The 21,662-nt window shown below is 41.8% G+C and overlaps 2 protein-coding genes across 14 annotated transcripts in view; both read right to left on the bottom strand.

Annotated features, from left to right (window-relative positions):
- The window catches only part of LOC551203 (E3 ubiquitin-protein ligase MYCBP2), a 176,350-nt gene that overhangs the window by 34,156 nt on the left and 120,532 nt on the right, over positions 1–21,662 (bottom strand). The window lies entirely within an intron of this gene.
- Positions 19,412–20,885, bottom strand: LOC726446. The gene has a single exon (XM_001120565.5). The coding sequence runs from the start codon at positions 20,421–20,423 to the stop codon at positions 20,004–20,006; it is 420 nt and encodes a 139-aa protein (XP_001120565.2). The 5' UTR covers positions 20,424–20,885; the 3' UTR covers positions 19,412–20,003.

Genomic DNA, 21,662 nt, shown 5'->3' with positions numbered 1-21,662 from the left:
GCGGCTAGCTGGGGCGGGCTGCGATGCAGCTGTTGATGTTCAAACGGCTGTTGCCTCTCTCCTTGTCTCTTTCATCCTGTGTTTCCTTCCCTTTTCCTCTCTCTTTCCCTCTCTTCTTTCTTTCCGTTCCGATCGCCGGTGAAAAGCAGAAAAGTTTCAACGAAAAGGAACAGCAAGGAGGGAGTAACATCGGGGAAAATTCTGTTTCGCGAGTATAACCGAGAGAAATATCGAGCAACGAAACCTCGAGCCACGTGTACGCTGGGAAAATTAATTTTATATCTAGAAATCTCCTCTCTGGAAAATTGTTGTACACCACTTTTTTGATTGTACGATGCAAAAGAAGAAGAAGAAGAAAAAAGAACGTTAAACTTCCGTTATAAACTTGTTGTCCGTTAAACTCGGACGAAACGATCGAATTATTCGATTGACGATTATCGAAGTTTTCAACGACAACGATAACCCGACTCGAGAAATTAGACGGAGCGAAATTGGCGCGGAAATCGCGGAAAGTCGGCCACCCTCGAAATTGAACCAGAATCCACCAGAATCACCACCTCCTCCTCCCTGCTATTAGGGACAATGTAGCGTGAAAACGTTTTATCGAACGATCGCCAGAGATCCTCCGTGCCGTAACGTAAGGAAAATAAACGCGAAATTTCTTCCACGACCGATCTCGAAACGCTCCGTTCGAAAGGTCGGAGGAATCTCGTTTTATCACTCGCCACTTTGTCGACGGGCCGACGTCGCGATACCGAGTCGATTTATATACCGGCCGATCATCCTATCTCGCTCCTCCCGATTCTTTACGAGCCCCCATTTCTCAGATAAGGCACTTGGATTTTTCTCCAAGGACTCTTTCTCCCCCCCTCTCCTCTCCGGAAAACGGAAAAATCGCGGGCTTACAGGATCGACCTGCTTCGCCCCTTTCCCATCCCGCAATTTTTTAACGTCAAATTATCAAAATATGGTTTTACTTATTGTAAAGAAGAGAAAGAAACTCTGATCCTCTGCGCACTTTCTACTTCTACATCAAAGTGCTTCTGCCGCTCGTCAAAATCTTTTCCTCTGAAATCAAAGAAAAGAGAAGAGAAGAGAAGAGAAGAGAAGAGAAGAAGAGTAAAACCCCTTACAAACGACGTTTCGATCTCTCGCAGACAAGGAGGATGAGAGGACGGAGAGGAGGGAGGGTCTAGCCGGAAGTGTAGCACACGGGATCACCGGCCACGATCCATCGCGTTACATCGGCGGAATAATCCGCAACGAGGCAGCCAGCGGTGGGTTCTCTATCAGGTTTCATTAGCGGGCCAATCATCTCATCACTGGGATACGCTCGTGTAGTAGGTTGTGTACTTACCACGGCCTAACCCGTTTCTCTGGTCCCTGACCTAATCTCCGCGAGTCGGAGATCGAGAGAGAGAGGGGAGGGTGAAATCGATCGAGGATCACTTGGCAGGCAGGCCAGGCTATCGTAACATCGAAATCACTGGCGGAGCCGGTCAACGGCTTATATTAAGCCCCGGCTTAGAACGTAAACGCGTTTTCCATTTCGAGGGGAAAGAGAGAGAGAGAGAGAGAGACAGAGAGAGAGAGAGAGAGAGAGAGAAAGAGAGAGAGAGAGAGAGAGAGTGCGAAAACAGCTTACGTAGGGATAGAAGGTATCGGGACATTGTAATTGGACCGGATCTAATATATTCTGCGACGCGTCAGCTAGTAATATCGCGCGATATTGTTTCTCGACCACCTGGATCCCTTCCGCCTTCCGATGCCGACCACCGACTCCGAGATTAGTTTCGTAGCGGCCCGGCCCGGTGATGGAGGCGCGAACGGCTCCTGCGGCTGTTCGTTTAAACGCATCGTCCACGATGTGTGTGGAAATGATCGCGTTGGCCGATTAAAAAGGATGGGCTCGGTGCGAGGAAGCATTCGAAATGAATTTCGAAAATTGCGCTGGATTTTTCGATAAGTAAATTTTATTACGCGAATTCGAAATTTCACTCGATTGTTTAGTATCATTTAAATCGGATATTTTCTTTCTTTTTCTTTTTTTTTAGAAATTTATAACAATGGAGGATTGCTATCGTTAGAGAGTAAGGATAATTGGAAATGATATTATGCAATTAGCGGCGTGGAAAGTGTCGGTGCATTATATTATTGATCGTTCAATTAGGATAATTTTCTTACTAATGAATTAAAAGTACGCGCAGTCGTTAACTCTAATCTTTTCTTTTTCTTCTTCTCGGAAAATATCGCCTTTTTACGAGATTTCACGCGTAATTTATGAAGTCGTTTCAAATTTTATGGGAAAACGTGTATCGGAAATGTAGGCGATCGAATGACACGCCGGCCCCCGATCGACGAACCGAACTTTCCGTTCGTTCGTGTTCCTATTTCGTCACGGTCCTATATCGAATAGCTGGTTCTTAATATCCACCGAGTGTTCCATACGAGGTAGTAGCGTGTCACGTGTTGCCAGGATATTAGACTTAGCCGTCCTAATGGAGCCTTTAAGCCAAATATCTTTATACAGCTTTACGATTCTTTAGTTTTCGACGATAAGAAAACTTTTTCTCTCGAAGAGAATCGATCTCAATCGCTTGAAACTTCGTGGAAAAATTGCCAACTCTCGTATTTCGAACCTTTTATTAACCTTTTATTGTATCTCGAGTTTCCTTTAAAATTCCACTCGAAGAAACGCGAGTTAATTGAAAGAAAGGGTTGGCGGTGAAGATTCGCCACCGTTCACGGAAGAAGGTAGAAGTGACGAAACGTTTCACGTGACGATTTCACGAGGGAAAGGAGGGAAAGGAGGCGAGATTCGAGAAACAGGATGTCGCAGATGAAAACTTTGCGATAATTATAAATATGAAGCAGAAAAAGATGTTCGTTAGGTACGGTTCGGAAATCTAAAAATAACGCGTCCCGATCCTCGACCCGTTCCATTCGTCGAGGTTCATCGACAGAGACAACGATTACGGCTTTGCACGCGAAATCTAGGGCCCGATAACAAGTTTTCTACAATTACAATTATGCGATAGAATTGTTTTATTCGCTCGTCAAATTTTTCCATATATGTATTTTCTTGTTATATTTCCATTGGCATACTTACTCGCGATCGAAACGATATAACTTGCACGAAAAGAAAACGAACGAGTGGATAAATATACGAGGGTAAAGATTTCTGCAGCCTCTTTGTTTGTTTCCTTTTTTCTTTCCAATTAAAAAAAAAAAAAAAAAAAAAAGGAAGAAGAATCTCGAGGTTGTATCGTATCGACAAAGAAGCGAATTCCTTTATTGCGATTCATTGGCGGGGTCTCTCTCGCGCGGTTTACAGACGGCGTATCGGCCGAGCAACTAACTCTCGTGATCTCGCTCTCTCTTCCCCAATGAAATCTAAATATACCCTATGATATTAATAGCGTATGGTGTATGGCGGTGGCAGAAGGGCCGTTTCATACGCCCGCGTTGCACGTCGCCTTTCGGACGAATGCAGAAAACTGCACTCTCTCACCCTCCTGTTTCCAACGGACACTTAACGATCCGCCAATTCTATTCACCGAGCTTTCTTTCTTCTCTCTCGCGCGCGTGATACACCCTGTTGAAAAAGAAAGAAAAAAAAAAAATCAAACGTCGTCGTATCGATGTCGAACACTTTCGAAGTCGTATCTCGTATTTATAAGTAAAAAAAAGAGAGAGAGAGAGAGAGAGAGAAAGAAAAATTTGTTCTCGATTCTCGATCTAACTAAGAGAAATATAAGAGATGGTTAATTACTTTACATATAATCCGACGAATATTTCAATCCACCGTGACCCAATTCAAATTTTTCCATTAAAACGAAGTTTATCGAGGGGGGATGGAATTTCGTGTATATTGAAATTCCTTAAATATCGACTTGCCCCCCCGTCGCTGTTTAATAAGCTGATCGAATTGGAACGGGAGTTGAGGATCGTTGGAAAGAAGAAAGCTCGTTACGTCGTTTAACGGCCCGATAAAAACGAAACCCGCGAAGGAAATCTTATTGTTGGCCAGCCCGTGTAATTCGTTTAACCCCCCTTAAACGAGAATAGAATTTCGCTTTTTCATTCCGCTCTTCATCCCGATCCGACACCCCGCGATTCAATCTCCCCGTCTATTATCTATCCCCGTCTTTTCCTCGATAATTAATTCTCTTAAAACTTCCGCCCGGCAAAGGACAAGGGCCTCGCCGCCGCGACAAACGATCGTTAATCGTCCAATATTTCTCTTAATTTTCATCAACGTTACTCGTTCGAAACGCGTTAAATCGTAACGAGTTTTAATCCGTATTCCATAATTCAAACCATGTTGCGGGGATTATCGTAAACCGGAAGATTAGGGGGGAGGGTGTGGCTCGAGGGCGGGAAGGCTCGAGGAAAATCTGAAGCATCGGTCGGTTCGGGGTCATTTCGAGGATCAAAGGGAGGCGCGGGCGGGTTTGAAAAACCAGCGTGTCCAAAGTTTCTCATCGGCCGTGTGAAAGAAACCGCCATTCGAAATATCCGATGCGGGTTCTCGAGATTCCTTCAGATTTCCACGCTCGATTTTTTCAAAGGAAGAAAAAATCGATCCGTTATCCTCGAATAAATAAATAAATTCCATTTTTCTTTTATATACAGCGAAAATTCGATTCGAAGCTCATCGTAATTTAAAGATAAAGAAAGATGGAAAGATTTAGATCTCAAGCTACCATCATTTTCAACCAACTTTTATTCGCCCCATTTTTCTCTCGGATAATATCGATGTAAATCAAGACGGTAATTTCGCCTATACTTTATCCTGTACATATATATATATATATCAAAAAAGTGCGATCTTGCGGTTTCACCATAGTTATTAAATCTTCTTGCTCGCACTCTTGACACTTATTTCGCTCGATACTCGATTTAGAAAAAGAATCGGTTATTTCCAAGGAGGGAAAAGAAATTGCGGTTACGAGTAAACGCGTTAATGAGCTCCAATTACGTTTCGGTTTTGTTTTCGGGCGGGAAATTCTTCGTTGTGGAGGGAGCCGGTGGGAACCGCATACTCGCGTGAAAATGCAATTTTCAGGCTCGCGTGGCATCGCGTTCTTTCAACGCGATTATATTACTTCGTTAAAACGAACACCAACCGAATACCACGAGTGAAGAAGAAGGGGACAACTATCATCCTCTTGGAAGCGTTAGCAGGAAACGGAGATTTCTCTCGGTCGAGACTCGCCGCTGTAAACAAGCGTAAAGAAATTTTAGGAGGGGATTTGCCTTTCAGCTATTTCTTCGTGAAGAAATTTTCTTTTTTCTAAAACGTAAAAATCCAGGTCGAAGAATTCCAAAAAATGTTTGCACGATTTTTATTTCAATTTTATCTCTCTCCATCCATTTTCACGTAATTTATAAATAATGAAAAAGTGGAGGAAATCTATCCCCCCTATCCAAGCGGTTGTCTACAAATTCCGAATACGTGATCAGCTCGTTAAAATCTGGAATTAAGGATTAACTCGAAGGAGGAGGAAGCTATTTTAAATCTTTCTTCGTTTCTTCGATAGACTTCGTGGGAATTGAAAGAGTTACGCGAGGAATCCAAAGCGAAAAGAAAAGAATGCGAAAAGAGAGAGAGAGAAAGAGAGAAGCATTTTCAACTCGTTAAACGTTTTCAACGTTAAGAGATGAAAGATACGAACGATGTTTAACGGGAATTAACGAAATACAAGGATAGAGATAAAAATTGGTGGAAATATTTCTCGAAAATAATTCATTGGTTAAAACTTTTTACTTTTCCTCCCCCTCCTTCTCTTACCTTATACTTTAAATCTCGTCAGGTTTTTACAGGACTGTTAAAATTCCGTATATATCATATTTTTCCTCTTTTATTCGCTGGGTCACATTTGATATTAAAATCAGACCAATTTGTCATAATACGGACGAGCGTAATCTGAATAAGATTACAATTTCATAATCATAAATGTTCGTAGAAGAATCTCAGATACGAGTCGAAGTAGACTCGTAAAAATCGATCTTCTAATGTCGATGATCCAATTTTTCTTTTTTTTCTCGTCTTCAAAAGAACGAAGAACGAAAAAATAGGGAGGGGAGAATTTAAAGACGAAGAATTCCATACAAAAAAAAATAAGGGACAGAACGAAGCGATTTTTGATGAAGACGTTGCACCAGCGTTGCAACATCCTTCGGGCACGATTTCGACAACGATGGAGAGATTGATCGGGCCGATGGTCGCAAAGAGTTATCGGCCGTTCCGTCGAGAGGGGCTCGAAAGAGTTATCGAGCCACTCGATTTCCACCAGGAACGATCTTAATAGCCTTCCACCAAGCGCCGACCCATTCCTTACGTAATGTCGCCGATTACACCGATAAAATCGACTTTAATGAAACGCCTTCGAGGTTGGAAAAAGATCGCGGTCGAGTCGATCCACTTTGCTCGACGCTTCACAAATTTCGAGGGGGAGGAGAGGAGGGGAGAGCCACCAATCACGGTAAATAAGACGCGCTCTTCGTACGAAGAATTTCGAGGAGCAATGGATTCGTTTTCGACCGATGTTGAGAAATTCAACGCGCGCGTAGGAATCGACGTTTTACGCGCACAGAATGTAGTGTCAGAAATTGTCTCGAATGGCGTGAAATACGTGATATTAATTGGGACGAGACTCGTTAAAGGAATGATTCAAGAAATGATCGTCGAGTTTACCATTGACGCGGCAATTAGGATTAGAAGAAGACGAATAGAAGAATTCTTGTACAAAGAAAATCGTTGTAAGAATTTTATTTAACATTTATCCGCGCAATGTTGAAGATATAAAGATTAAAGAATTTCGAAACGATCGTCAACCAGAGAACGAACGAACGATGGACAGAATTGGATAGGACAAGGGCGATAAAATGGAAAGGAACGGTCTGCGAAGACCGCGATGCGACGACTATTGTGTCTTTAATAGACTTTCCAAGGCGGAAAGAGGAGTAATTCCCCCTAATAGCGGCATGCGCATCCCGATCAAATTGTAGGAGGAGGGATGAGATCATCGTGGCGGAAGCGATCTCTGAATCGAGTTGAGCTGAGAACTTAATTCGTCCCGTTCCCGTCACTGCTCGCCTTTTTGTCTCTTCTTATTCTTTCGTCGCCTCCAAATCATCGATTTCCATTTCCACTTTATTCGCGTTTTATTCAGTAAAGAAAAAGAAAGAGAGAGAGAAGTGACTTTCATCTGTATTATTCTTTCCTTTTTTTTTTCAATATTTCTCGCGAATAAATTGTGCGAGATGTAATAAATTCAATATAATGGAATAGGAGAGGTGAAAGGAAAGGAGAAACGCAACGTCGATAATGTAATAAATTGGAGAAATATCGTTGGATGAACGTATACGCGAGGGTCGATCACCGAAATTGTCGTGCTCGAAACGAGAACGAGCCGCAAAAACGAGTCCAAAGGTCAGTCCAGATTGCATCAATAAGGCGTTCGATAAAGCCTTCGTCCCGAATTGTTAACCGGGGCGCAATCACAGGCTCGTATTTTGACGAATAAAGCCACCCGAAGAAACGATCGTTTTATATATCGTATAATCGAACGTAATTCAGTGGATCGAAATAAATTGTCGTAATATCGAAATTATGACTACCACTACCTCTACTCGCATCTACTCGAAACTTTTCAAGAATTTCGCGAAAACTGGGCTAGAAAGAAAAGAGAGAAAAATCTTGGGAGAGTTTTCTTTCTCAACGTCGCGACACTTGCGTCTTAATCTTTCGCGCTTCTCCTCTTTAAACAGTTGTGGAGAAAAATCTTTATAAAATCCTTGAAGCGAGAAACGAGTATTGTATCCGAGTTTATAAAAGATACAGTAGCTACGAAGAGCTATGTTCGCAATATCATTTATTGCAATATATCATTTGGATCGAGGCGAAAGAAACGTGAAAAACATTTTCCACCTACAATCTCGAGATCGACTGGTCGCAGTACGTACGCGTTCGTTTCGTGGTTACGAGGAGTATCGATGGAGCGGGGGAATAAAGAAAAGTTCGTGACGGAGAGTTTAATGCCGGCTGGCTAGATGGCAACACGATGCAGCCGGTAGCGGCGACCGATTCTTGGAATAAGAATCGTGAGAGGAAATGGCAGGTCAAAGGGCGGTCGGCGATGAATGCCATTTGAGACATTTGTGTTTGAAAAATGCTAATAGGCCGGTTACGAAGGCTAGGAGACGAATTAAAGGATAAATAATCGTGCAAATCGCGGGCGGTGTAAGATTAATCGAATAACACGATGAAATAAATTAATATGCTGATTAGACAGAGATTATCTTTCCGGATCGTATATGAACATTCTTAAAATAAACGAACGTTTGTGAAAACGGAATAATACTGAAACAATGAAATCATAATTATATTCTCGGAATATAAAAGTGACAAAAAAAGAGTTAAATGAATAAATATTCTTTTGACCATATCAGAAAATAATCACGCGCAATTGGGAATAATTCGAACGTTTCCAACGTAGTTCTATAAATCGAGATTTCATCGATCATCCAATATAATTAAACTCGTAACTAAATTCCCGTCAAATTTTTTTCCATCATGCTCGGTTAATTTCGTTATTAATATAAAACAATTTCAAATGTGCATTTGTCGTAAAAAAAAAAAATAAATAAATAAATAAACGGAAAATCATTGAATAAACTTAATCGGTCAATTTACATTTTTCATCATATTTTTTTATATTAGGTAATTTAAAAAAATATATATATATATATCTTTTTATATCTAAAACGATAATTAAAGCGTGTATCGAGGTGAAAGAAAAAAAAGGAAAAAAATATCAGAAGCGAAAAAAGACGGAGACCGAAACGTCAAATATTAATACTTTTTATCACGGATGCATAATGGAGGCGGCAGCAGCGGGCGAAAAATTGCGGCTGGTCGCCAATTTTTCCTTTTTTTTTCGCGGGGATATTTCGACCGATTTCCATCGCGATTCGACGAATTCCCTGCCCGCGCATATTGATGCATCCCTCCTCCCCCCCGCGTCTTCGCTCGTTTTCGCGGCTCGCAAAATAGGCCGCACCGTGGCCAACGATTATATTCGTTTACCGCGTCCCCCGCCTCGTCCTCCCAAAACTCTGTTTTCATGAACTTTTGAACAGTCGGCCAAAACGAACCAAAGATAAATACTCGACCATTTGCCATACTCGCGAGTTTTTCTTCTTTTTTTTTTTTTTTTTTTTTAACAAAATATGACCGCATAATGATTGGAATAATCGGAACGAACATAATTTTTCTTCGATTTTTCCGCTATATAGATTCGTATAGATAGGATTTCGATCAATCGTTTCGATTATTATCGATCGTTTAAAAAAATTTCCTTCCTTTTGTTATTCCTTCTGACAGTTTACAGAATAAATTCCCTTGTTTCTTTTGAAAAAATCGCGTTATTGTTAAAATTAAAAGGACGTAGCTATATTGAAATCAACGTCGAAAATCTTCTTCGTGGAAAGTTATTGAAAAATCCAAGTTTTAGATTATTCTGCGATAAATTTTCTCTTTTCCTTATGCACTCGATAATAATTTCTCTTTAAACTTCTCGGGCAAAGAAATCTTGTATAAATTTATATATCGCTGCTTTGAAGAAAAGAAAACTCGATAGAAACGTAACGATTGAAAAGTTTCTCGATATCCCGTTCGTTGTTTAACTCTAAAAGCGACGCCGATCCAATATCAAATAAGACCTGGTATTTATAAATATTAACGATCTTTATCGAATTCGTGATAAACTGATTATTATTGTTTATTTCCGTTCCAAAGCTGCGGATTACTTCTGAATGCGGATACGAGAGACGGTCGACGGCCACCGCACGCGTGAAAAATGAAAATCTAATATACATACGCGCTGTCACGAGCTTGTCGCCCCGGAAATGTTTCTATTGATACCGAACGAGAGAGAACGCGTTTCCATGGAATTTCAATTATTTGAATTTTAATTAAAAAAAAAAAAAAAAGAAAAAAAAAGTGACAATAGGCGAATCGATGGTTTTCGGAAGAGGCAACACCATGCACCTTTGCCCCGCTTTTGTCATATTGAAAAATTCATATGAAATACAATATGTAAAAAAAAAAAAAAAAAAAGAAAGAAAAACACGTTTCTGTTTTCTCCTCGCAAAATAGTATCGAAGCGGAGTCGTGCGCCGATTTATCCACGTGGAAACAACCTTTGGTATCGGGTCGCACAAGATACTTCTTCGACATTTAAATTTACGTTTCGCGTTATTTCTAATTTTGCGCGTTTATCGATCGCGCTTTATTTCTCGCGCGCTATTTTCTAAAATAAAATCTCTCACGTTTCTTGCGACACTAAGAAGAAGAAGAAGGAGGAGACTTATGAAATGTAAATATAAACTCGAAAATTAATTTTAAGTGTGGAAAAATAGCATAATTTTTTATTTTCAACGAGAAAGAATTGCGAAACAATTCGATAAATAATACATTTTTCTTGTCCTCGAGCGATAGCTGCGCAAACGCTATATGCGAATGTATTTTGCGTCGGTTATAATTATGCGCATTTTACGCAATAAATTTGCAAAACTCGTTATCTCGTTACGTCGAACGAGAGTAAATTGATTTTGATCGAACCAGTAAAATCGATTTACGAGAAGAGAAAAAAAAAAGAAATAAAGAAAAACAACTTCATCTGTCGCTCGGATTATAAATAAATTTCCTTTCGCATCGCGGTATGAAAAGATATATATACGCGAATCCTGATCAAAGATAGATAAACCTGGATAGGATCTTCATATTTTGCATAACTCTGTGGAAAATGATCAAAGAGACGGTTTATAGAGTGGAAACTGGCCGTTGACTCGTTATTTATTTACCGACGAGGCCGACGTGTTCGTTTGCGCGGGATTTTTTATCGAGGGGGGGAGGGACAAATAGAATCAATCCAGAGCTCGGCTCTCGTAAGAGGGAATAATGCATCGAATACGTCGTCCGATTCATTATTTAATCCCGACGATTATGACGAGCTATGAGGGACGGTGAATAATGAACGACCGGCCAACTACCTGTTTTCCGTACAATGGAAAATGAATGCATAATGCGCGTATCGATTCTGGAAATTACGTTTCCGCTAATCGTAGAAACGCTGGGAAACGGAAACAAGTTTGCCTATTATTTAAAAATTTTCGAAAACCGTCTCGTTTCCGTACGAACGAAATTTCCGGATATATTGAAACATTCACACGGCTATATATTGTACACTTCATCGGACGAAACGATCGGTCGATTTCGTTTGTTAATCCCGGCGACAAAGTTTCTTTCAGTCATCTCGATGGAGGGTTATTCGTTATATATCGCATATTTTCTCGCTCTTTTGAAAAAATAAGGATTCTTTCCGGGTATGAAAAATTATTTCTTCGGAACAGCTTGGAAAAGAGACGGTTTCACCCTTGTTATTAAAAATAACAACGATATCAGAGGAGAATAGAGCCACCGGTCTTGTACCATACGCGCGGCGTATGTATTTTTAAAGTATTAAAGCGTGGAAAAATTCAAAGTCTTTATCTAATCCGGAATAAAGGAAACGAAATTTCGACTGAGAGACAAAAGAGAATCGCTTAATCGGTTAATAATAATTTTGTAAATTGATCGAAAATTTTATATATATATATGTATATAAAATATATTTCAAGCTATCGTCCACTCTAAAAAAACGTCGACTTATTATAATATGGACAAATAATAATAAAAAAAAGAAAGAAAGAAAGAAGAGGAGAACAGCGAAACCAGGAGAGAAAGCAAGAAGGCGTTGCACTTTCATTAGAAGGCCGTGGATTCTCACGGATAGATCGAAATCAAATCTTGGAAAGCAGCAGCCGGATCCATTTGGAGAGAGAGCCGGAGTTGGCCGTTCAATTAACGTAATCGCGCTACAAAAAAGATCAATTCAATTCCACGGCCCTTTTAACCAGTTGCGATTGCCCTGTCCCCCCACCCCTCCCCCAGACCTCATCTCGACCAATAGCCACTGTTCGAATCTACGCGCAGAATTCATCTACGCGCCAACATCCCGCGACCTGTTCGAAAACGTTAAAAAACGAAGAAAGAGGAAAAGATGGAGAAAAGAAAAATTATTCGGTCGCTCAGAGAGAACGAGTGAGAGAGAGAGAGGAGGCGACCTCTGTTTTCGCGAGAAAGAAACAAAGGTTAGCTCGAGGGAGGGAATATAAACGGGCGACTTCTTGCGTCCGCGGTTCGTTCGCAAGAGAATCGCGAGATTCATTATTCACGACTTTAGCCCCGTTTCCCCGGTGTTCCTAATGAAAGATAAACATAATCAATCCCACCGTGGCCGAAAGAGGGAATATTATATCGGGTGGCCGAGTGTAATTTCGCGGCCTTCTATCCCCCCACCCGTGTTTTCGTTTCATTATATCGCGCCCATCCGCCATCCACATCACCGGTCATCATCCCGCTAATTATCCGTTCAAAAGGGGTCGTCGAATCGACCGACCCCCCCTCCTCCTCCATCCGTGCGCCAATTTTTCGCGGGACCGAAACAATCGTAGCGCGACCCTCGGCCGCAGCCACCGTTCGGGGATAGGGGATGATGGGACACCAGCCCCGGGCCAACGGGGGATAAATTACAACGGGGAAAATTAGCGTTATTGTTCGTGGTTGTTAGAATTCGTGAAATCGCGATTCTGGAAATCGAACGCGAGGATTTTAACGTTAATCCCGCGTTTTATAAGGTCGTATTCGCGTTGCAATTACGGAAGGATAATCGTAGAGAAAGTAATTGGTCCTTAAGTAAGGAGAAAGAGAGAGAGGAAGGGAGAGAGAGAAGCTTGTTTCGAAGAAAGAGGGAAGGGGAAAAACGATCGGTTTGAATTTCGCGTCAGCCGCGAATGTTAATAATTTGGGTAGAATTTGATAGAATTCGGGTTGAAGCGGAATACGGAGGGGCGTTAATATTGAATCGGTCGATCCTTTGTCCGGGTTCTCGTTGGATTTCCGAGCGGGTGGAAAAATGATCGGATAGCGGGGGGCCAGGGAATTACCGAATCCACGTCACATCCCGTCACGAGCATCGAACTTTGGCCGGGCGATAAATCGAGGCTAGAACGGCCGCGCCGCTACATTTGTTCAACGTCCTCTAATTAACAGGCGTGACCGGTCGAATAGAAAATTACGCGATCGAGGAACCATCTGCGAGTGACGGTTTCAACCGGGGCTAATCACGGGCCGGCGTTCACCAACGGCGTTAAATTAACAAAGGGCCGAAAGGCGTCGAAAACGATTTTTAAGAAGCGGAAGGATTTATTCCGTTTTCGAGCGGATGATATATTTTCCAAGCTTTAACGAACGAAGCTTTCGTAAACGAGCGCATCGTTTTACATCGCCGTTTATTTATCCGCACACCGTTGTGTCATATTTTGCGTTATTTGGAATTATCGTAGTTGAACACGATCAATATTTATTACGGATAATCGAGTGGACTGCGCATCGTATAGATATTTTTGGAAATCGAGATTCATTCGTATCATTAGAATCGTCGTGAAACGAAGATTCGAAGATGAAATCTCGATAGAACGCGTTACAGCTCGAGGAAAAGAAACGATTAACGCGTGGAAGCGTATTGTAAATTTTTCGAAAACTGGTGAAAATCGGTTATGGAAGAGAAGAGGGAGGGGACTAACGATTAACAAAGTCCGGGGAGGGGGTGGTTGTGACCGAATATCTCGTCTAATTTCCATGGCGGACGCCTCGGAAATGCGAATCCCTTCCTCCGGTGCCATGGATTCGCGGCAATTTATTTATCGGAACGAGAACAGTCGCCGCTGGCGGTAACACGAACGTAACATGAATCACCAGCGAGGCATAAAGCGCAGTCCGCGTAACGAGAGAAAAAAGGAGGGAGAACCGACGACAACGGGAGAACAAGAAACCGATAAATGCGATGGGGAACAAAAGAAAAGAAAAAAGAAGTAAACTCGTTACATTTCCCTTTATAATTCTACATCCTCTTTTTCGACTTTCGATCACAGTTTTACCACCGTCGAACCACCCCGCTCCGAATGAAAATATCGAGAAGGCGATGTTTCGATTCGAGGCAAGGATTCGTCACGAGGAAATAAAATCGCGCGGAGGATAAAAAAAAATGGCGATTGCTCGGGGATTTGCGAGATTTATCCTCTTTTAGCGGTGAATTTTTGCCCCGCGGTAGATTGTCGAACGAGAGTCCATTCCCTATCTGCGTTCCTCATCGATGCTCACCCCGCGAGATCTCGATCGCGCGAAAACAACAGGTGACAGGAGACGGGGAGAGGGAAAGGGCACGGAATCGGCTTTTTGCAGCCCCAAGATAGCTACCGGTGCTTTTCATGCCATTTACCTTTTTTTCCCCTCCTCTCCTGAGGAGGGGAGGAAAGCGCGGTGGATGGACGGGGGATTAGATCCTTGCCGCTCGAGCAAGATTATTCGAATGCCTTTCGAACCTTTCCGCCATTCGTTGGATCCCGCTTCGAAAAACGTTCGTTTTTCCAACGAATAATCGCGGTTCCTTCGCTTTCGTCGTATTTCGCAGGCGAAATATGCGAAAAATTGGATTCGAACATTTTTGACCGAGGAGAAACCGTTCGTAAAGGAAGAAGATTCGTGATATGGGGGATGTGGTAGGTTTGAAAACTGGGTCGACAAACTTTTTCCTTTTTTTTTTTTTTCCCCCCCTTCTTCTTTTATCACGCGTTGAATCCATCTCTTCGAAGCGTTTATCTTGCGCGCAAAATTACGGGCAACGGTTTTTAACGTTTTTCAACGTTTTCGAGTCGCGGATAACGGGTGAAAATTGCGCAACCGGCGATCCATCAAACTATGTTAAATCCCGCGCTTTTCCCGCGGGATTATTGTACGCGAAATTCATCCACGAGGAAAAGGCGTTTCCTTCCGCTATCCGCGAAAATTCTTTCGCGATCCGCCATCCGCGGGATATATTCCATTATATCTTCGAGCTCTAATTAAGGACGGTGGATGAAAACAGGCCGAGGCTGGACCCCGGGAATAAAGATATCCATTCAATCCGAGATTAAACACGATTTCGCATTCTCGTTTCAGGCCCGTACTTGAAAATACGCTTCAAAAATTCACCTCTCCCTCCGTCGAACGCCGTCGTAATTCAATCCTCTATCGCGTCTGAACATTAACAAATACAATTATGCCGAGCGCAAGGATGCATTCCTCCTCGTTTAACCCTCGTTCAACCCCACTCGCGCCATTGTACACTTTCCCTTTACGTTTCTTTCTTTTTTTTATCGAACCGCCCTCGCTTTTCCCCTCCTCTCTCCTCCTCGACCGCGCTTTTTCATTCCATTTCCCTCGGTTCGACGTCGACGTAACACGTTGAAAGCCGTATTAACCACCGCCTTAATTATTGGCGGCGTATTTCACCGCGCTTTTCAACCCAGCCGCGCGTTTAACTCGAAAATCGAATAATTTTCCGTATTATCGTTCCCTCCCTCGTAAATCACCGCTCGTCGATTAATTTTCTAATTAGTCCGCTGGCCGAGAAATCGCGGCCGCTTCTTTGGTCGATTTCCTTCCTCCCTTCTGTTTTTACATCGTAATTAGAGAATACGTCGATCGAAAGGTTGATCGTTCGATACTATGATTTATATTTATATTTATCGCGAGTATTACTCGTCGTTATATTCGAGATACGATTTATCTCGACGAATAATCCGACAAATTTATCGGTACGAACAGTTTTGTATCTCGCGAGAAACGGGAGAAAGGGAAACGAGAGAAATTGATAATCCGAGCGAGGATGGAGTAGGAAATGGCGGCCGAATACAAAGGCGCGTGCTCGTCAACGATTGTCGGCATTCCGAGAGATGCAAATTCTTTGCCGTTGCGTGCCACGCTACATATTTATGATCCCCAGAAGAGAGAAGAATCGTTGGGGTTACTGTACCGATGTTCCGTGGAATCTTTTTCGATAAAGATTGGCGTCTGGCAACCGCTAATCATATTGAAATCAAATCTGTTTCAAATCTGTTTCTCGATTCTAATATTGCCAACCATCTATCTAATTGGAAATTCGATAACACCGTGTAACTTGTCTAATCCGTATCCCATTTTATATCTCTCTTCGGGAAATATTTTTAACGTCGCTTAAAAATCTTTCTCCATTACGATTAAATTAAAAAAGCCACGGCTGAAAGGGAAAAGTCGTCGAAAATCGATGATAATTTTTAATACGAGTATATGGAAAAATGATTATCAAATTTCATTTTATGATTATACAATTTCATATTCGATGAATCAAATCGTTCGTATTTTAAATACTTGGAAATGGAAAATTCGAAAAGCCATTCCGTTTCCATCGCGAATGATTCGTGAACATTCAGAATTCGATTGCTCGATTCGATATTAAATGGATAATTAATCGAGAATGTTCCAAACATCGTAATCGTCCCTCATCCATCAAAATTAACGAACGTTTGTTCGCGTCGAACGACACGTTACGAATATTTCCCCCCAATTTATTATCATACCATTCCAATTTTTATCGTAGAATGGGGCGAAAATTCGAAATCTTCCTGGTCCATTGAGGCGTCCCATCGCAAATGATTCGTGAACATTCGAATTCGTTGCAAGCTCGATTGCTCGATTAAATGGCGGGATTAATCGAAATTGTTCCAACCGTCGTCACCGCCCATTATCATTCAAATTAACGAACGTTTGTTCGACGTATCGTTTTCGAATATTCTCCTCCTTTCCGTTTCCATCTTCGATCAATTTATCGAAAAAAGAAGGCTTCGAAACTTTAATCGTCCATCTGAAATTCCCTTATTCCAACAGGCTAATTCGTTTAACAAAGTTGCACTCGATCGCGGCTTTTCTTCCATCGCCGTTTGCATCCAATCTCTACGACCGTTCCGTGAGGCATTGCGTCTGTCTGATTTCCTAATTTCGCTCGATTGATTGCGACGTGGCGAAAGGCGGCAAATTAGACGCGTCGATCGTTCTTTCTCTCGATTGCTTTTTGTTCCGCGATAATTCGAGGCAATGTCGTTTTAGGATTCGCCTATAATTGCGTGATTTTTCCCCTTTCTCTTTTCTTTCCTCGCGGAGGATACGTAAACATGGATCATCGAAAAGGTTTCTTTTGAAGAAAAGAAGGCGAGCGAGGAGGAGCGATGAAGTCTTCACGCGGGGTTTGCGCGAAATTACAGGCCACTCGGAAATCGGAGTAATTGCAGGTGGCCGTGGCTGGCATTCGAGGGAGGCATTCCCCTGACAATAAATTCATTATAAAGCCGGTTCTAATTGCCGGGTGTATCGCGAGGCCGGAATGAATTTTCCCGGATCCGCCTACGACCGAGCCGCGCCCAGTTAGCAAATTGCAATCTTCGTTTCGCGGGGCAAACAGCCGGGGGGGCTATGCTTCTTAGTCGCTCCCCTCCTTAATCGTACGATTTATTTATGCGAGCTAATTAACGGGAGTAACGCGTAATTTCGCCATCGTTTCCTCTCTCTCTCTTCGACTAGTTTTCCCTTCCCTTTCCATTTTCACCTTCTTATATTTCGCCAGTTTTCGATTAGAAATTACCTTAACTTGAGTCGGGATTTCAACTCGACACGATCGAGTTATTAACCGAGTTGTCGAAAAATTATTAATCGAGCTTTTTTTTTTATCATTCATGCAATCGATAGAGATTGCGTTCTACTGCGACGTAATTGTAGTTTTTTTTTTACACGCGTTTTAATCACCGATGAGATATAATTAGAAGGGAGAGAGATCGATGGTGAGATTTCAAGGAGATCGTTGCTTCGTTATAAATAGTTGGTTTTTCTTTTTTTTTATATAATTAGTAAGGCAGTGTCTCGTTGGAACAACAATTGTTGAAAATATTTTGAAGGAAATTAGAGACAACTCGCGACAGGGATTGGGAAACGGCTGACGGATAGTAATCACTCCGAGTGATATCGCGTTACGGGCCACGTATCCGTTTGAATAATTCACGTTTGATTGCGTTTCGTTTTCCGAGTACGGGTTCGCTCGCGTTCACGCTCGAAAAGTTCATTTTCTCGTTCATCGATTTCTATCCCCCGGATGGTATCCCAAGTATGGTCCTCGTCGTATCAATTTATATCTATCCTAGGAAAAATAGAAATTCTCCCTTTCATATATCTTGATCACCTTTCCCCGATAAAAAACCAGATTTTCTCTTTCGATTCGCGTGTAAAAATGACGAGCGAAAGAAACAAGAAGAAGAAAAAGAAACAACATCTTGGTCCACGGTCGAAGAAAAATTTGGTGTTTCGATACGATAAAACAGTGTACACACTGTTCTTATTGTAAACAGGGAAACTAAATATTCGTCGGTGATGTTGGTTAATAAAATTCACACGGATTAATATATTCCGGACGAATGCAAAGTAAACAAAAGTATATAACTTAATCAACGAGGTGGTCGTTGGATCGAAATTAATCGAGTCACGAATCTGATTGACCCGGTTCCACGCCGTAACAAAACCAATTACGAGGGATCGCGTTTGTACGGCCGAAAATTTGGAGCCCGTTCGATCGGCGAAAATCGACGAGCGATCACGACGCGTGATGGCCGTGATTATTCACTCGCTGGAGGGGGTTGGCACAAAGAGGCGGCTGCAAGCAACGCACTTGACGCGATTGCTGGTCAAAGAGGCTTGCGAAACAACCCCCCCCTTAATGGAAACCGAGATGCCTTCGATAACCTACGCTCTCCGCGAGTGATATCGATTCTTTTTATACATTCGCTTTCCTCCCCTCGTTATTCCACGTCGTCGGGAATTCTCGGAAGAAGAAATTCAGATTGTTCGAAAGGGAAGGGAGGGATGATCGAAGAGGAATACTTGGTGGGATTGGATCATCTTTTCTTTTCTTTTTTTTTCACGAATGGAACGCGCGTTTGAAATATTTGCGCAGATCCGAGACGGCGGACAAGCGCGTTAACGGTGACGTGGATGGTGGCGTGGAGAGGAGAAAGTCGAGTCGAATCATTTGCACGTTTAAAAAATTGAAATTTACGCGCCATTCTCGACAAAAGAATTTTCGATCGGGCGAATGTAACAATGCGCAATTCCTCTTTTCCTTTTTTTTTTTTTTTTTTTTTTTTTTTGCGAAAACAAGGTTGTAGGTTTTTGAAATGTAAAATATCGTGGATAAATATGAAAATGTGAAAAGCGCGTGGGAATGTTAAAAATCGGATCGATTCGGTATAAAATAGATATTAAAAAAAAAATAATAATAATAATAATTCGAGCAAATATTATTTCCTCTCCATTGTTCCGTTACAGATTTTGGATTAAACGAAACAACTATTGCGTGGCGATAATTCAATTTTTATTTCTCTTTTTTTTTTTTTTTGTTTTAATATAAAAATACTCGTTTTTAACTTTTATCCGGATACGATATTAATATTTGGATGAATCCGTTGAATACGATTTGTGACACAGCTCCCCCCTCGCGTTCATTCCACATCTTATTATAATATTATTAGCTCTCGTTTCGAAGGTAAGTAATTATTTTTGTCAAAGTTTAACGCAACGTAACGTAACGTAACGCTTCAAAGCGGAATAAAATAAAAGTGAAACTCGGCCAGGGACCGAGCGAATAGAGGCGAGAGAATTTCTGTGAAAGTAGGGAAACAGCGTAGCATACCGTACCCATAAATCGTGTCGAGTCGCGGCGAGGCATTGATTTGCACGCGAAATACTGAATAATTTATCCGGCCAGTTAACCGAATAATTGCACGTTATTCGACTGCTACGAAACACTCTCCCGATGAGCCGGGTAATCGTTCTGTTTATGTTTCACTATTTAGAGAATAATTATAGGATCAACCGATGCGGTCCAGCGATAGTGAATTATTAATCGAACATGCACGCGGCAAACATTTGTCCTGGTCGTATTCTGCATATATTAATTCATTTACCCTCGTCTATAAGAATAAAATACTCTTTTTTAGGAAAATTTTTTTCCATTATTCTTCCCTTCCTTTCTTTCCTCCTTATTCGAAAAAACGAACGTTTCTGGAAGGAAGAGTTGGACCATGGAGAGCATGGTTTTAACATCATTCCATGATCTTTCCAATTCGGGAGTTTTGGTTTTGACCTCTTCAGTAACATTCTTTATGTAATCTTGAATATTGTTAACGAAATTGGCGCTTTGATCTTTGACAGTTTTTACAATAGTGTCTTGATCAGGGATATTCCATTGTTCCTGAATTTGTTTTGCTAAATTGTTGATGTTTGCTTGAGTCTGGCTTATAAGTTCGCTTAGTTGAACATCAGGAGTTCCTTGAGAATTGGTAGTGCTAGTCGGAGCAACTTTGGCCTCCGAAATCAGTATAATACTAAAGATAATCGTAAGGATGGTTTTCATTTTTCTTGTAGGTATTCACTGTGAAAGAGCCAGAAAGTGACTGAATAGATAGAACGATTCGAGTCTCCTCCTGATCGACTTTTATCGAACGCTCTTGGAAACCTCTTCGATTCTAATTCGGTTTCACAGGTTTCACAGCGAAAGTTTGACGCTACGCCTATCGCGGTGTAACTCGGAGGCAAAGTGCTATTCCGCCACCGCCCATGGGCCCTTATCTGCTCCGCTAACTCGAAAAGTTAACAGCTGACGATGTCCCACCGCAGGATACGTACAAATGCTACTTTGCATCCTGAACGCTTCCGTGACACGGGGGAGAGGGGGAGAAGGGGAGGGAGAGACGCGGAACGATAATGACGCCTCGCAGTTACCGCAGCATCCTTCTTCGTCTTCGCTCTTCCCTCATCATCGATTTTAATTCAAGTTATCTTGCTATTTAAATGGAACGAAAAATATTTTTTAAAAAAGAACAGAAAGAAAGAGAGGGAAAGAGAATCGTTGTCGGGAACAACAACAATCGGAATCGTTTAAATATTTACGGTAATTAAAAACCTTGGCCGGTTTATTTTTCGTCCAAAAATCGTTCGGAACCATTCGTTGTTGCTGGATTGACGCGATATTAGTTCGAGATATCACTTTTTGTCGAATATTTGCTTTTCCAATTTTATGGGGGATTCATGCTTGGGATAAATATTATTTATACCGTCAGGAATAAATAAACCGTGAAAATAAGAAAATTCGTTCTCGAGTAAAAAGTATCCCAACGGAGCGTAACGCAAGAAATATCTTTGTCATATTTGCACGCGAATATTTGAAAAAGGGGGGGAAAAAGGAACGCGAATATCAACGATGATAGAGAAGGAGAGGCGCGATCGATGAGCGAAGTAAAAACTTAATTTGACTAGGACAAACGATATCCGGGCAAAGGGAGGGCTATCTCGAAAACGAGGTACGACGAGAGAAGAAAAGAATCGTCTGGATCATAGGGCGCGGTGGGATGGCTCGAATTAATTTACAGGCTAAGACCGACTCGTGGAAATTCCATTAAATACGGAGCCGAGTGTCCGGGATACGAAAGGGAGGAGGCGCGCCCCTTTAAAGCAGACAGACGCTTGTCCATTAAGATCGATGATGAAATATTTACGCGGCGTCACTACGGGCAGAGGCTAAAGTACACGAAAAGAAATTGCGAATCCTTGGAACGATCGATTATCGATATATCGGGTTCGAAGGAGAAGCGGC

The sequence above is a fragment of the Apis mellifera genome, linkage group LG1 (genome assembly GCF_003254395.2).
Source record: "Apis mellifera strain DH4 linkage group LG1, Amel_HAv3.1, whole genome shotgun sequence".
NCBI lineage: Eukaryota > Metazoa > Arthropoda > Insecta > Hymenoptera > Apidae > Apis > Apis mellifera.
This window is presented reverse-complemented; position numbering and strand designations above follow the sequence as displayed.

Excerpts from the sequence above, each read along its gene's own strand:
- LOC726446 (XM_001120565.5), bottom strand. The coding sequence starts at position 20,423 with ATGAAAACCATCCTTACGATTATCTTTAGTATTATACTGATTTCGGAG.